A 17,983-nucleotide genomic window follows, 5' to 3' on the forward strand; every position below is an offset into this window, starting at 1 on the left:
ACATGACAAGAACAAATTTTAAATGACAAACTGACAAAGGAAGTCAGCGTGTGTTGTTTGGCACTTCTTCATGTTAACACTGTCATCAGAGGTGTGATCATTTCAGTTAAGAAAATCAGTATTTCGCTTGAAAAAAAACACATCAGGTTAAAGATAATAATCAACTTCCCAGAATTATCTTTCAACCTTTTAAAGAAAGGGCAGACCATGAACAAAACAACCAAAGTTTAGCTAATTTTGGTATAGTTCCACTGTGAGCTGCGACAACTACATGAAACTCAGTGTACACATGTGTATAAATATACACAAACCAATAATTTAATATAAGGATTTAATAATATATCATTCATTAGAGGGATTCTTTCACTACAGAACAACTCCTTTATTTATTTTAGCTACCACTGGATTATGATATTTCTGTACATTTACTTTTATCTTCAATAAAGAACTTTTACTTCCATTGTCTAATTTTACATTGCCACATTGCAAACCAAAGAAATAAGAGATGAAAAGTACAAGACAGCCATTAGATAACACCCTCAATAAACAATATAAAATAAATCTTTGTGAGAAAAATACAGGCTTATTATCTTGTTGAAATGAAGCAGCATAGTAGGATGGTTGAAAATGTATTAACATAAACTTTCCAGTTAATATGTTTCTAATACATATAGGCCAGAGAAATAGGCCATGTGGTTTCAAAAGCTTCTGATTTGAATCTGACCAGGCTGATTCAGATCTCTAGTGTTTGTTTCCAGACATAAATCTCATAGTGAGAACTGAGCTCATAAGATACAGTCTGGCTGAGTGATGCTACTACTTCACACTCTTGATAAGGGAAAACAGTTTGTACCTTCTACACAAGCTACAATGCTTTTTTCCCTTGTTATACTTATTGGAATAGCTGGTGAGAACGGCTCTTGAAATAACTACATGGTGAAATAAATGAAAACAAAAACAGAAAACAAAGACCTCAACTGTATAACCCTGTTATATACCACTGATCGTTTATGACCTATACTTGAGCTCTGTGTTGACATTGTTTCCTTTATGGTGTCAAGTGGTAGAAACCTGTGCCTTTTTTATCTTTGAATGGCTTGTCGACCATCAAGAATATACTGTACTCTAGATAATGTATAGTCCATGTAACATATACTTGACAAGAGATATTCTCATTTTAAGGATTCAGAAGAGTGGTTTATGATCAAACATGCAAACTCTATCTGTATTGAAAATAAGGTGTATTACTAGAGATGCACCGATTGTGAAAACCAGAGCTGACACTAATGTTTGAAAAGACGATTTAGCTAATAACTGATTCTGTTTCCAACCTTTTTGCCTCACCTCTATGCACTCTTTGTGTCTGTTCTTCAAATAAGCTGTGGCATTTCATATATTTAAATTGTTGCTGGTTGTTCCTCCTCTTGAAATGTCACTGGAACTTATCTTACAAACTGTATGTGGATGATCTTTCGCAGAAACATTGTGATACTCCCACGCTGTCTACGTTTTCTTTCCCATCTGACCATGAAAACAAATTACTTTGTCCAACAGGGGATTTTGTCTGACCAACAAAAGGCATCCTGAAGTGCGTAAGCTTGCCAGCATTAAATTGATTCAGCACAACGGGTGAACAATGGCCACTGACATGGGTGCATGGCACATTATTTACCATGTCTGTCAACAGGGCAAATATTCAACGGGATAAAAATTGTCTCACACTGATGTTCAAATGTACATTGGTGCATCCCAGTTATTACTGCAACACCTCTTAACCCATTGGGTTCAGATACGATCCAAATAAAGAGAGGCTGTGATTACAATTTTCAAACATGGGCTCTGTGTGACACTAAATGAGTAAGTAAAGCCAATATCCACAGTCAGTATAGGCTCCATAACAAGAGCCTAAATCACAACCTAAGAACTGACTACCATGCCCAAACTCAGACTGAGTCCATACAAACAGTTACACAAGATTTTCCTCTGTGGTCGTGCTTGATGAAAAGAGAGTAGATGCCCTTGTTCCCTGTTGCAATAAATCCCATTCTGTTAATCAAAGAGTTAAACTCAGCCAAGCTCCTCACGGGGGGTGTCCTCTGAGGTTCAGAGAGTAGTGTTTATTAGAATCCAGACAAGTTTATTGGCCCAGTATGTGCACCTATGCTTCAACTTGTGCTTCAGGCGTACTGTCTTTAAGCCACATGAGGCTTCTGATTCCTCTAAGTCACAATCAAATCTAGTTGAGCCTCTTCGCTCAATTGGACATGCAGTGTAAGAACCAGTGGTTTACATGAATTATTCACAGATCCACACTCAAACCGCTCGCACTGTTATCTGCCAAAACTTACTTGACGTCTTAAATTATAAAAAGCTATTCAGAATTGCTGACATAATCATGTTTATTCGCACAGTTTTACATCAGTTGCTCATTTTCTGTTTCTTAACTCAGCTTTTATAGGTGAACTATCCTGTTTACCTTGTGCTAGCATTACACCAGTGCCTTGGAGTCATCTTTTATGACCACTACAATAACACCTGCAGCTTCTTTTAACACTATCTTCGATTATACTATGATGAGCATCATAATCTTTATTCTAGTCCAACACATCTATCAGAGGGGCCCATGATAACTGCTAATTTTAACTTTTTGCAAATGTATCTGTGTCTAAGCAACAAGAAATAGTTTTCAAACTTTGCTGTCACAACATAAATTGTCCACTATTGTTTACTATTGTATTTCTCATTACACATATCGTTTATAATCCTTGAATTAAAAAAAAAAAGAAACTGTTTTCATAAACGTCTATGTTGTTCACATTCTGATATGACGAGATGATAACATTTGCATAAAGTTCGTCATAATTACTGTTACAGATGTGTCTCATTTCTGCGAAATACATCTAATCACGTGTTAGCTTCAGCATATGTACAAAAAAGGAATATTCACTGTATTTGTCCTTGAGTAGCCTCCACTGTATTCCCTATAGACACTTTCTGACAGTCATGCTCTTGTCTCCACGGGGATTCAGCCTGTCTGCAGCTTTGGGAATAAGAGGCCCCCTTGTAACCTAATCGATCGCCGAGCAGAGACGAGGCAGACCGGGTCCACACTCTGTGATCGGTTTCCGTCAGACCAACTTCCCAGAATAGCAACTCGGGCGGGCTGCTCTGCTGTGCTGTGCTGTGCCGTGCTGTGGAGGAGATGGAGGAGGAAGTCAGTACAGCGGTGGATTTAACAACTGTTGCTTTTTGCTGCTGAAGCTGCTGCGGAACCAAACTAGCTTTCTGTCGGCGCTGCATGGCGCATGTCGGACTAGAATGAAGTCTGCTCCATGCCGAGACGTTCAGTCTGGATCAATGTGCAAGTTCATGGGATTACATAAAGTCCTACGTTTTTAAGGTAATGAAAAAAGAGAGCGAGAGAAACACACGTGCATGAATCGGTTTCCTGGATTTACTGACCATTCTGTCGCTGCTTTAGTGTAACCAGTCAATATTATTCGACAGAAATAGAATAGAGACGCTTCAGAGCTGCTGGAGGCGCATGTCTGCGGCAAAGGCAGACAAGGAGCGTCTGTCTGGTGAATGGAGAGCCAGACGGGCTCTGCTGTAGACTGCGGTGATCGAATAACCTGTTGAATTGAAGCTGTCAGTCAGCTCCATGGCGCACACAGCCAGCAGAAATCACTTAACACGAGAGGCACAGCGCGATGTCACTATGAAAACAGGCATCCCGGTTTAGCAGGTGATGGTTATTTCCAGAGATGGGCTGTTGTCTGACAGGTAGATTCACTCTGTCCTTATTGATGCCAGTTAAAAATAGTTCTACCTCCGGTTTTGCTTGTGACACTATTTTTAATTCGACTATTTAAAGGCATTTACATGAGTAGCTGTTAAAAGTAAATTCAGGAAGGGGAAATAAGAATTACATTTTCATTGTTCTTGTCTTATTGTCCTGGAAGTAGGGTGGTCACATACAGCAGTTTAACGGTACACTCCAATATTCCCATTTCAAGCTACGATTAAAGCGCGCGAGACTCTGCCCTTCAAACCTCGAGTCTCATCTCCTCAGTAGCTTTTCAACATTTCCTGCCCACGGATTTCCAGTCTCTTGGTTTGTTGAAAACAGCTTGGCTGCTCCCAGTCACCATGGCTAATTCCTTAGGAACCGGTGGATCCAGTTTGATCCATCCCTCTCTCTCTCTTTCCATTACCAACTTGTTGAGTCTTCCCCCCTCTCGGTTTCCTTACTGTAAAAGTGCGTCGTGTTCGCCTCTGAAAGTTGGGAGACTTTTGAAGAAATGTCGCAAGTTTGAGGCAAGTACATCTCGGGACGGTTTAGACGGTTTCGGTGTAGTGTTTGAGAGAGGAAAACTCGACAGGACGCGCGCAGAGGAGGCTTTGACGCAGCAGCAGTCACCTGTAGGATTCAATAGATGCGCCAAACTTTTCTCTGCTTTTCAGAACTTTCTTAAATTGATCCCATGTTCCTGTTATTGGACTTCAAAATGCTATCTCATATAGGTTGTGTTTTTCTTTGTTAGATATTACTTGATAAAACAGTCTATGTAATTTTGTCTTTGTTGTTTCCTTCAAGGGAGGTGGAGACAGCTTAGCACCCCCTACCTCAGTCCTTGACTGAAATCACCAACCCAATTTTTGCACAGGGAAGACGCTTGAAGGTAACGATATGATTCATTTTCTTCTTTTTTTTTTACATAACACTTTCTTGATTTGTTTTTATGTTTCACTTTAAATCTGTAGCTACCAAGGCTTTTCTCATGAACCACCAAAGTGTGATACAAAAGGAATTCCAAATGTACAAAGTGACTGAAGCTTCAGAGAGAGTTCAACAAAAAAATTCCCCATCTTAAATGACATGTCTTAATCCTACTACATTATGTTGCAGTAGGGGTTGAGGCAAACCTATAGACAAATAAACAGAGTGAAGATTTTAGGCACTTTACATTGAGTCAGTAAATGTTACACAGTTGAAAGAAAAGCTCTGTAATGACTCTTTTGAGTTGTAGGAAATATATTTTTGCCAGATTTGACTACTTGTAATTTAAATGTCTCTAATTTATAAGTTATCACTCTTGAATTCATGCGTGTACTTTGTCATGTCAATACATGGTGGAATAATGAGGGTCCACTTTTTATGTAAGCAATTTTTCAAACTTATAAGTTACCTACAACCTCATTATAAATTTCCTGTTAACATCAATATCTGCTTTGGCCCTAAGTGCTCAAGAACATGCAAAAAAGAGGCATGCATGATAGAAGTGTACCTCTGTATAGTTCTATGCCTCCGTTCACTTGTTAACATGACTAATTGTCTCAGTTGCATGGTCTTTATAATACAAGTTTTTCACAGATTTAACCTCATAAATAGGTGCCCTTATATATTAAGTGTCTTGCTTGTGTTGAATAGAATGACCATGGCTTTAACAATTAGTTGCGGAATTTCTATAGAAATAAAAGTTTGTCACAATGAAGGGAAAATTGTGCAAGTTCTTAGAAGTAAAATGCAGAACACAGAGACGCCGTGCCTGCTATATTTTTTTAACCCTTATTTAGACTGAAGATATGTGCATAGAACCTGAAACTAAAACTTCACTGTTCACTCATTTAGACTAGTTCATAGGGTGGTTTGCTAAATATATCGGACTACTTCTCCAATAAGAAGACAGGTTACACCACTGTCTCCTTTGAAATGCACATATGCACAGAGGAATTCATGCACAGAAAGCTGCCTAACGGTCCTACATTTGCATATGGCTATTATTTAAAACTACAACCTGTGTGCAGTGTCAAAGTGGTTGTATGAATTCTTCATGTAATATCTGATGTTGAACATTTAAAATGCGTGAAGAATAATTTAAAGAAAGGCAAATGCATGCTGTATAAAAACGAAATGCTGTGTCACCGTTATAAGTCACTGAATTGTCTCTTTTTCTCTTCCCAGTACTCCCAAAGCACTTGAGATGGAGGCTCCTGAAGGCCACTGTGCTAGTAAGTGACTAACACACCATGTTCAGTGCACACTGACCCCTACTTTTACTCAGACTGAATCAGTGCAGTACATGTAAGCATTTTTCTCTGTGTCAGTGCAAATGATGATGGTAATGATGGTGAGGATTTCGGATATGTGGTATGAAGTGATTGTGACGATACTACAAGCCTGATTAGGCTGTCCTGTCTCTTTCAACTTTTTGATACAGCACTGTCCCAAAAAACAAAAACATTTTTTTTGCAAACATAACAGTATTAACATTTCAAGGGATTTCCCCCCAGCGCAGTTTTTTGCCTGTTCACATCCTGTTTAATGCAGCAGATACTGGATATGCTTTTGTGGTCCTCCATTGCCCTTTGCTGGTTTCCTCTGGGCAGGTCTCTTGTATATCCTCTCTTGTAGTTCGCTGTGTTGAACAGATATATAAACAGGTAGCATGTTATTTATGACATCAGCGGGGATTTCAGGTCTCCAGTGGGGGTTTGTGCTAAGAGGAACACTTTGCAGGCGGAGTAGGGGCGGTGGTGGAAGAAAAAATGGAGGCTCTTCCTGTTCCTGTCCATCCGTGGGTCGCTTCTGAAATGATAGTCAGTTCCGTTAGCATGAGCCATCGGAAAAATGGTCGCAGAAACACACATATTTTAGGAACGCTAAAATCTTAATCGCTTTGCTTCTATATGTTTCATTATTTGCTAAATATGTTTGCGAGGCTTTGCTACAATAATACCCTCGTTTATATGCAATCATACTCCTTTGTTTGACATCATAAAACAGAATATTATACTCTCTTTGGTCCCAGAAGTAAAAGCCTATTTGATGTGTGAAATTTGATGTTTTTAATGCGCAGATCGGCCAGAAACGGTGGCTTCCTACTTTGTTATTTTTTTTACACTCTTATACATTATTGAGCAAGTAGAATTTGTAGCCTATGATGATGACATAAGATAGAAGTGTACATAGAGTGTAAATATCTGTCATATCTGCTATATTTCATTTTATTTTTCTTTATTTTACATTTATCATTACTATTATTATTATTATTATTATTATTATTATTATTATTATTATTATTATTATTATTACTATTATTAATTATTAATATTGTAATCATATTTTGAACTATTTAGGTACATTGTTGTATTCCCCTGTCCTGAGTTGTAAGCTGCTGGAACAAAATATATTTCCACCAATGGGGATCAATAAAGAATATATTATCTTATCTTATCTTATCTTATCTTATCTTATCTTATCTTATCTTATCTTGGCATGCCTTAATAGAAAGCTCATTACCAACTAAACAAAAGTTTTATCAGTTCATTGCGATTAGGTTAAAACGGATTTCCTGGTCATAGCCTTGTGACAAAAAGTTAAAAGAAATCATCTGTTTATAACTGGTGAAATTTAAGAGAAACACCATCCAAAATAAGTTTCATGGAAGTTATAAAGAGGGACATCAGAGGCTAGGTATCTTGCCAATACTACAGGGGAATCCCAATTATGACATTTTGGGGTTAAATGTCTAAAGTTGTGTTGCTTTGTTGCTTAAGGTGGCTGATAATTGCAACTTTGCTTGTGTGTACACTATGGCACTTTGTTGTTTGGACCAGCGACTTAATTTAAGTCATATGAGGCAAAACTGTGATTCCGTTTCATGAACACGCAGATCGGTCTGGAGGAAATTAACAGAATGATCTAAAGATGAAGGCTCAGCTGCCAGATACACTCATACATACCTTTATTGCAAAGTGCAGAACACTCTGTGGATGTGACCAAAGCTCTCAAACCGTAATATTACTACAATTATTATTTTTTTATTGAGTTGAATTTGTACTGGGGGCTTTAGCCCCAGGCTCACACAGCCACAAACAGCTAATGTCTGTGTAGTTCTCAGAATGGCGGTGCGGGGAAATTGAGATACAATTTGGTAAAAGTCATTGTGGCTGATAACAGTCGTTTTCAAATTTGTTAAGAAGTCAGATAGTGAATATATTTCTTCAAATGTGCGGTTAAAATTATGCGTCAGCTGTATTTTTAAATACATGCTGAATCTGCAGAAATGAGTGTGCCAAATTATTATGCAAATTGGTGATAAGAGCATGTAACTTGAGAAAATCAAAAACAAGGCACCATTTTTAATGTTCTACTGATTCAAAATAATAATATATACTACAACTGTATTCAAACTTCAACAAGAACAACAGTGTTCTTTACATTTAAAATAAAACTGTTAATGTCTTTGAAACATTTAAAATCTTAAGTGTTTCTCTAATGTCCAATATAACCTCCTTTTCTTTCAGTGAGGGTCAGAGGTCACTGTAAACTGATTCAGTGAGGGTTCTGATGACTTCTCTGCTGACACTGTGTGCTGTGCCTTGTATGGCTTTCCAACCATGCTCTTTTGAGCTGTATTTCTTCCTATCACTGTGAATTATCTTATTTATTATTGACCACAAGTTCTCAATCTGGTTGAGATCGGGTGAGCAGGCAGGCCAGTTCATGAGGCGATCCTCTTTAAAGCCCTGAGATGCCATCCTGTCTTGGGAATAACGTGAGGCATGTGATGGTGCATTGTGCTCATGCATGGACACTAGCATCTTTTTCACTTTAGCTGAATGTCTTTTCCTCCATGGAAGGACATTTTTACACCATCATGAACCCGAAAAGGACCAAGAGGTTCACGATGGTGTAAAATGGTTCATGATGGGGTACAAATTTTCTTCCATGGAGGAAAAGACATTCAGCTAAAGTGAAAAAGATACTAGTGTCCATGCATGACAATGCACCATAACATGCCTCACGTTATTCCCTAGACAGGATGGCATCTCAGGGCTTTAAAGACGATCGCCTCATGAACTGGTCTGCCTGCTCACCTGATCTCAACCCAACTGAGAACTTGTGGTCAATAATAAAGAAGATAATTTACAGCAATGACAAGAAATACAGCCCAAAAGAGCATCTTTGGAAAGACATACAAGGTGCAGCACACAGAGTCAGCAGAGAAGTCATCAGAAACTAAATCAGTTTACAGTGACCTCTGACCCTCACTAAAAGAAAAGGAGGTTATATTTGACATTTGAGAAACACTTTGGATTTGAAATGTTTTATTTTGTATACAAATGTAAAGAGAACTGTTGTTCTTGTTGAAGTTTGAATACAGTTGTGGTAAATATTAATATGTTCAATCAATAGAACGTTGAAAATGGTGCCTAGTTTTACATTTTTACAAGTTAAATGCTCTTATCACCAACTTGCATAATAATTTGGCACACTCATTTCTGCAGATTCTGCATTTATTAAAAAATACAGCCTGTATTCACAGCAATGCAACTTGCATAATAATTTGGAACACAGTGTATAGTCATTTACATTGATGTTGCGATAATCTATAGGTCAGAATTGTCTTGTGACTCAGAGTAGCAATATCAGACATAGCGTGACAGCGTGATCAATATTTGTGGTTTCAATTTCTGAATTGCTTTTAACTTTTTAGAACTTATATATCAAGATAAAGGATGCTTACACTTTTAAAAACCCAGAGCAACAACCCTATTGTACTGACAAATGCGGTGTGTGGCTGAATTTGTAAGCCAAAACAGTGATAACAGCAACAAACATTGTTTTCAAGAAGGCTATTCAGACACATCATTTCTGTTTAATTTACCAACTATCCTTTTAATATTAACACTCTTCTCTTACTATTATTGTTAACTACTGCTGGGGCTGTCATTGTCACATCCAATCTCTATTGAGCAGGATGTCATACTCAGGCACACACACTTTTCCCACGAAACACGTGTTTTCTCTTTATCACACACCATCACAGTGTATCATACATACTGTCATTTGCTCAGGCTGATTACTCTATATATATCTGATATACTCTCTCAGATATGTAATTATTTTAAAAGTCACACTTGTGACATTTCTCATCCGAAGTTTTCAGTCTTGGTTTTAAATGGATTCTATGTAACTGTCCTCTGTATAGGTGGCTTACCCAAATGCCAAATATCTACCAAAAATAACTACAAACTATCTCTTCTCTGTATAAAATGAATTAATTTAAGTATTATTTTACTCTGGCTTTCAGAGTTACAATGGTAATTCACTCAAGTTTTTTAACTTTCAGTGGCCTCGTTTACTTCCTCATCCCAGAGTTCTTGAATTTGAATTTCCCTTATTTGACTGACTCTAACAATACAGTTAAGTAGAAAAACAAATAGTATAAAATAGTGAATACACTCTGTACTCTGTGCTTTACCACTACATACCATAAAGTTCCCACAATATATTAAATCAGACATAAGACAATTCAGAATGTATAAGTAAGGTAAGGTCATCCTCTTGGTCATTAAATCAATCAAACAATTGATCCATTTTTTTAATATAGAACCAAATCACACACAAAATGTCATATCATATCAGAGAGAAGCTTTAGATTATTCTTGTTCTTCCATAGTTATCTAGTCATTTCCCACCAATGCCAGAAATGAATGTAAATTAACTATAATACAAAGATAATTTAAATATCACCAACAGTGCTTCCATTAGCAAACTACCTGTAAGTCATTTCATACTGTGTTGGCTTGCTTGATTTCTGATTCATCTCAATTATTACTTTTCACAGCTTTAGATAAAGGTAGTTTTACAAAAAAGTTACACGTCACACTCTTGAATTCTGATCACATCGAACGTGTACACCAGTGGTGTCCAAACTTTTTTCAAAAAGGGCCACATCTGATGTTGTCAGAATACCTCAGGGCCAGTGGTTCCTACTGAGACTTAGGAATCATAAAAGTTATTATGAACTTTATTTAATGTCGTTTTTTTTTTCTCAATAAATCAGTAACTAGGTAGTCCTCAGTTCTCCACCAGCCACATAAACATTGGTAAACTTTATCTTCTTCTGGAGGAAAATGTTTTTCATGAGGGTCGGGCAATGTGGGAAAAACATCGTCTCATTATTTTTCTATGGCAGGATCACAATCTGGATTTCATCGCACTTCTTTTTCATGTTGTTTTTAAGACTTTTCTGACCAGCAGACATCATTTTAAGAACAAAATAATTCGTTTTGAACATTTTTAATGCACCAAATGTTGCCTTTTCTGCACAATTTCATAATCTTGATCTTGTCTTGTGTCCTCTTTTGTGTCTTCTGAACTTTTAATGTTCATCAAGAACATTTTCACATCATCTTAAAACATTAATTTGAAAACCTGTCAGCTGTAAGAGTTCTTGTGTTTCTTCTTTAATGCCGCCTTGCAGAATTTCCAGTGCTGATGATTCAGAATGTGATTAATTTCTTTGCTATAAATAACACGTTTTAAGATGGAAGCTTGGGGCCATAAATAAATGGACCTTGGGCCGCGATTGGCCCCCGGGCCGTACTTTGGACATGCCTGGTTTACACCATTTGCCTAAAAGATTAAACAGTATGTTACATAATTATGTTGTCATCCTTTGGTTTTTGGTCACGTATGCTGCAGTACAACCTTGCTGGAAGCTAATGAAGTGTCAGACAGCTGTCAGAAGTGGTCTGAGGTTTTTCCAAAGAAATGCTGTGTTGGTATTCTTAAACTGAGCAAGACATAAAGCAGCCCATGCCGAGTGTAGTTAAGTGGAATAAAAATAAGAACGATAAGGGCTGTGGTAACTGACCAAAAAGGTGAGGTAAATTAAAGATAATGCGCTGCCCATGTTGTCCATGAAGCTACTGCTATTTTGAACTGAGATTGAACTCCAATATTAATGGCAAAAGTCCAATAATGTCTCATGCCTTCGAATTTGTCTCATTTGATTTCTGAATTTCTAACTTTCTTCTTCAATTAATTTAATTTCCCGATGTGATGTTACCTGGGACAGAGGGAAGTGGCTAAACATAAAAGTCACACTTGCAGGCAGCAGCCTTGAACTTACGTAAACATACAGCATCTAATGTTTGGTTTTAGGTTCAATAGGTCATGTTGTGAACACTGATTCGTGTTAATTGAGGTAAACTGTCAGAAATAGAGGTCAGATCGGCTAGCAAAGTCCGTAATAATTTGTGATGTGTGAGTTGAGTTGATACGGTGTTGTTGTCACCCTCACGAGTTGGCACAAGAATTGAATGACATTCAAATTTTGTGTCCTAACAGTATAGCGCAGCCCCCTGCCACTAGCTAAGGCTGCAGCTCAGGTTAATTGCTGTTTCCAAAAAAACTGTATTGCTCTACTACCTGGATGTAAACAAGCACAGAAATCAGATGGCATCTCTTAGCATGGCATGGTTTGGCAGTATTTGATTGGAAAAATGGAGATTAAGTTGTATGTAGGCTGTGTCTGGTTAAACTGGTATGTAACCACTTGACCAGAGTAATGTGTAACCAGCAAAGGTTTGTGGACGTTTTGACCAACATGCGAAGGCTGGTGGTGATAGCTCTACTAATGGTAGCCATACATGGCAAACCAAAATGATCTTGTGTCTTGCATACTCTGTGATCCCATTTAATCCCATGTAAACAATTGATTATTCCTTACTGATAAAGGGTGAAAGGGAATATACCATACATGTGAATACAACAGATGCAGTAAGGTTTGCAAAAAAAGTATGGTTCGTATGTGTAAACAAACAAGGTAGTCTATTATAAACTACACTACCAGTCAAAAGTTTGTAAACACCTTCTAATTCAAGGGTTTGTATTTATTTCAATTATTCGAAACACTGTAGATTAATAACAAAGACATCAAAACTATGAAAGAACATATATGGAATTATTTAATTAACAAAAAAGTGTTAGACAAACCAGAATGTTTTATATTTTAGATTCTGTAAAGTAGCCCCCTTTTTCCTTCATGACAGCTTTGCACACTCTTGGTATTCTCTCAGTCTGCTTCATGAAGTGGTCTCCTGGAGTGGTTTCTAATTAACATGAGCCTTGTCAAGAGTTCATTTGTAGAATGACTTGCCTTCTTAATGTGTTTGAGACCATCAGTTGTGTTGTTCAGAGGTAGGGTTAGTACACAGTTGATAGCCCTATTGGACTACTGTTGTAATCCATATTATGGCAAAACCATAATATTTCATAGTTTTGATGTCTTCAGTATTAATCTAGAATGTTGAAAATTATTAAAATAAATAAAAACCATTGAATGAGATGGTGTGTCCAAACTTTTGACTGGTAGTGTATGTGAAATAAGAAACAAATCAGCATCTACAACATGATTTAGTACCTGTAGTTGTCCTTAAAACTCTCAGGATTTTTTATTAACTAGCATCTTAAACTTACCGTAACTTACTGTCTCAAAGTAAAGCAGTGTTAGGTATAAACTTCTAACTGTATTGAGTAATTTGCATTATGTGTCAAGGGCTTTGGATACAATATCTTATATTTTTTTAAAGCTATGACTAAAAGCTCTTATTTTCCTGTCTATATATGACTCTGTATGCTTGGTCAGTGATGTGTGTCTGCATGTGCGTTTCTGTGTGATATGAATCTGTCTCTTAAGGAAGGCTCAGGGTTTGACAGGAAAAACCAGCTCCCAAACAGTCTGTATCCAACAAGCCAGAAAGAAGGGCCTCGTCACTGCGGAGAAGAATCTGCTTTAAGTCCTCACACACCTTAAGGTGCTGCTGAGATATTTTCCGTGTTTTTAATTCATTTCTTCTAACACAAGCAGGCAGGTTAAGCTCAACCCTGGTTTGACTGAGATGTATCATGATTAAATACTGTTCCTGAACCTGAATACCATTTTATAATTGGCTTGTGCTACCTTTTAAAGAGTTTGTGAGATAAGAAATTGCATTGACCCTTTTTAGATTCCTGAGAAGATGACTGTACTTTTGAAACTATGTGATTATGTGGCGTCACTGATGAATTCAGCGTTTCTTACTCCTACCAGGTTTCATGTGCACACATTTGTTCCTTTCCATTCGCCGGCACATTAAATTATCTCAATTTTGTGTATTACTAAGAAAATATTTAAATTATGTTTGAACTCCTGATCTTACTGAACATGGTTGACTCAGCAAAAAAACAACGCCACAAACCAGTACAAACACGTGTGTGTGTGTGTGTGTGTGTGTGTGTGCGTGCATGTGTTTGTGTGTGTGTTTGTGTGTGTGTGTATGCGTGCGTGCGTGCGTGCATACTACTACAACTGTTGAAGACCAAAACATGTCAGGCTTTTTTCTCAGCATCAGATAGGCACAATATAAGTGTGACCTCTTCTTTGATGGTCAGTGTTTCTCGAATGATCAGGGTACTTTGATGACTCAAGTCTTTTCATGATGTATTTCTACATCTGCAGACATTTGATTTTTGATTTTTTTGACTTGCTTATTTTAGCATTTTATACCAGACAGCCCCAAACTGCACTTTGTGATCCAGACAACTTAGCCTTGGTGCTGCTAGGCAGCTGTCAGCGTCTGCGACAGTAATGGAAAATCCTTCATGACAAATCTGGGCCACTCCTGTCTCCAGGACAGCATTGCCAAGGGATAGCCAGCGTCGGTTACCTGAGATTTCCTCCAACCCCAGCCGGTGCAACCCGAGCCCGTGCCCAGGGATTGTGTCATGGACAATGTCTCCCAGTATGCTTCACTCAGTGGGGCCGCCACTACAATAGAACAATACCACAGAAGAGGTTGTCAAACTAAGAGGAGCTGTCACAGCAAGAAGAGATCTGACACAGATTTCTTTTTCATGTATGAGGGATCATTTCAGACATATTCAGTACTGACAAATTGTAACATGGCCTTCCTTGTAGCGATTTCAGATATAGCATGTTGCAGATCCTTTTGATTTTTACAGACAATTCCTCGGCTACCGTTATTGCTACATGAGTCGAGAGCTTGAGTCTTCAAAATGAACTCTTTCTGTTGTCATTAGCTGAAGGCTAACCTTTAAAAGTGCTCCTGCTGAATGATGGCTCACTGTGGTTCCTGAGGGATCTGACACCTGGGTCAGCAGGGGTGTTTGCCTGTTGCCACTGTATTGTTCCAGTGACCCTGACGAGGTTGGGGTGTAAGGGGATAAGGGATTGGTTTGCTCTCCCTCTGAGTGGACACAGGGCTATCCATAGCCTAGGCTCTGTACAGAATGCTGAGAGGATGCAATCTGATCCACATTTGCTGGACATAAGGAGCCATATAGAGACTGTTTAGTGAGTTGCCTGTTGCATTCAATGTGATGACCATAGTGACCGATCAGGTTGGACTTGTGAAGAAATTTATAAGGAATGAAATGAATCATTATGGATCAGAGAGGGGGAGAACTTACATATTGTCCCAGTTGACATGTTTTTTTTTTTCTTTCCTTAATTGGCCATTTCAGTAAGCTACATTTATTAACACTAAAATTGATAAAATACACAAAAAAAACAAAAACAATCTCAGGTCAGATATGGAGTGCATCAAAAACATGCATCCATAGTTTCATTTCTTGTGTTTGTTTGCTTTTCCACAAAGACAGACACAACAGCATTGCATTGTATTTATTATACCACTACAATATTGTACAGTACAATGAAAGGCTGCTCTGTTTCTGTTTGTCTCCCAGGTAACGGCCAATGCTCTCCTGGTAAGGAGAACTCGAGAATGTTGGCGGATATGTCAACACCTAATGGACAGACGCTTCCTCAGGGTCCTAAATCCCCAAGTGGTGAGTGCTCTATTAAGAGACACACATTTTTGCAGACTGCCAACAACAACTCACACAATACTCACACACAGTCCCCTCTCTAAAGAAACATGTGGCTCTCTGCCAACACATGAGTTGATTCTGACATTTGTATTCTGATTTGATGAAACTCAACACTTTCACAATAAGAGCCTTCTGAGGAAAGAGGAATTACTTCACAATGTGCTCAGTGTATTTAATCTTGCAAGACTTGGACACTGTCCTTTACCTCACACAAGAGCAATATTAGCTTAGGTGGCTGGCCAGATTGCATTAGATAGCTCATGAGAGAAAACAACAACATCCAAGATTGACCAATCGATTTACAGTCTTCACCTGAGAAATCAAGTCAGGCGGACTTCATTTGAGGGAAGGAAACTCGCCAAAAGTCTGCCCGTCCGTACGCTCTGAAGAAAGCAATTATGCCCATGAGCTGCAAGACTAGTTTCACCTGATAAGACAATTAATATTACAAAACCAGTGCAACATTGCTAGCATTAGCAAGCAGCAGCACAAGCACACCTGATATTGACCACTTTTTTCAGCCCCTACTCTGCAACGTGCCATCTGACATCTTGTATTGCTGAGGTTTACAACCTTCAGATACTGAGCAGCCAGCATTTCAGTGTATGACAGAAATATTTCTCAAATTAAGGACTAAGCTCAACAAGAACCTTCAAATGAGGAGAAACTGGCAATGATAACAACGATGCCTAAATGTCATGTGCATTGCACTGATGACAATCACAGAGAATGAGAGGAGATTAAAAAGTATATTGTTGTTGTTAATTTTTTAAGTTTTAACACAACAATATTGATCTTTCAGCTGTCATACAGTGTTTGTTTTGGATCTACTTTTATTGTTTCATTGCTCAAGTTGTTGGCGCTTGTGTGATACTTTGTTTTAAGTGCTAAAGGGGCTTTGCAAAGCCAAATGAAGGAAGATGTGCGTAAAAAAGCTAAGTTTTAAGAAATTGGGTGATCCACTGTGTTTCAGTCTCTTGAGTGAGTTGATTTAGCTTTGCAATCCAGTGCATCTCAGGAGAGGACAATAATGTCAGGTGGTAAAGGAAAAACTCAGCATCAGCCTTGACTCAGAAGAAGACGTATCGACGCTGAAATGTTAGTCACTAACTTTATTTGCACCTTAAATAAAAAACCACAAACTGTCTGTGTGCTCCAGGGAGTTTCTCCTTTACATCAAATACTTTGGTCTTCTTTGTTAACAGTAGCCCTATTCTTTTGTCTGTTTCAAAAGTTATAAACACAAGGACATGTTTTTTGAAAGACACACCAGGTAGGTTTACATGATCACTTCTATTCAGATTAGAAAAAAACTGTGATTAGATGACAGCTGCTGATCTGATTGGAATTTTAATCTTAAAAGAGGGGTAGTTAAACAGCCATGTATTCACTCAATCCAATTGTAGACGTTTTGCGCATTCTCATTTGTTGTATCTTGTCACTTGAGCTCAAGCAAGAGCAATTTGATGTAACTCTTGGGTGCGAACTTTGCTGAATAATAAAATGAGGGTCTTTTTTGGCATTTTGAAACAAATCAAAAAAATATATATTTGGGGGGGGGGGGCATTTTTGCTTTTAATGACAGGACAGCCGAAGAGAGACAGGAAATGTGGGGAGTAGAGGGTGGGGGAGGACATGCAGCAAATGGTCGCCCGCCCGGGAATCGAACCGTAACTGTATCCCCTATACGTGGGGCGCTTAGACCGCTAGGCCACCAGCGCCCCAGATTAAAATAATTTATCAGCCTGATGGGCAAAAACTAAGAAATGATGATCCCCACAACAAATCGTCCTTAGCATTGCACCAAATGGAGACAATGCACTATTTTAACTTTGCTTCATTAAAAACAAGACAATAACAAAAGCTACTAATCCACACAACAGATGCTCAACCCCCCATCTCCTTCATCGTGTTGTGAGGCCATGATGTTACAATGTTACAATGTCATTTAGCAGACGCTTTTATCCAAAGCGACGCACATACGAGAACAAGAACAACACAAGCAAATATCTAGACAAGAGGAAACAAGATCAGTTCGAGTAACAAAGTGCTTCAAGTCCATTTGGATGCTGGTACTGCCAAGCATTATAAAGGCAATGCACAAAAGTAAATAAGGATTTTTTTTTTTTTTTCGTAAAATAAGGAAAATCTAAAATGAAGCAACCAAACAATTTAAGACCTTCCATTATCATCATCAACAATTAACTTGTCATCACCACAATAGTTACCAAAGTACCATGATGTCACACTATGGCGTACAATTGGTGCCTCTTACATGCTGCATGTAAACAC

The 17,983-nt window shown here is 38.1% G+C and overlaps 1 protein-coding gene and 1 long non-coding RNA gene across 2 annotated transcripts in view; one reads left to right on the plus strand and one right to left on the minus strand.

The window, feature by feature from the left end:
* Positions 1 to 2,102: 2,102 nt before the first annotated feature.
* Positions 2,103 to 3,842, minus strand: LOC117820813. Its single transcript, XR_004632846.1, has 2 exons — positions 3,463 to 3,842; positions 2,103 to 3,191 (listed from the first exon to the last, which is right to left on the minus strand). It is a non-coding gene; the product is annotated as an uncharacterized LOC117820813 (long non-coding RNA).
* The window catches only part of ikzf2 (IKAROS family zinc finger 2), a 32,340-nt gene continuing 17,330 nt past the window's right edge, over positions 2,974 to 17,983 (plus strand). Inside the window, exons 1-4 of the mRNA XM_034694752.1 lie at positions 2,974 to 3,400; positions 4,598 to 4,682; positions 5,966 to 6,012; positions 15,548 to 15,649. Of these exons, the coding sequence (XP_034550643.1) occupies positions 5,985 to 6,012; positions 15,548 to 15,649 (130 nt within the window). The 5' untranslated portion in view covers positions 2,974 to 3,400; positions 4,598 to 4,682; positions 5,966 to 5,984. The remainder of the gene's footprint in view (positions 3,401 to 4,597; positions 4,683 to 5,965; positions 6,013 to 15,547; positions 15,650 to 17,983) is intronic.

The sequence above is a fragment of the Notolabrus celidotus genome, chromosome 10, assembly GCF_009762535.1.
Source record: "Notolabrus celidotus isolate fNotCel1 chromosome 10, fNotCel1.pri, whole genome shotgun sequence".
Taxonomy (NCBI): Eukaryota; Metazoa; Chordata; class Actinopteri; order Labriformes; family Labridae; genus Notolabrus; species Notolabrus celidotus.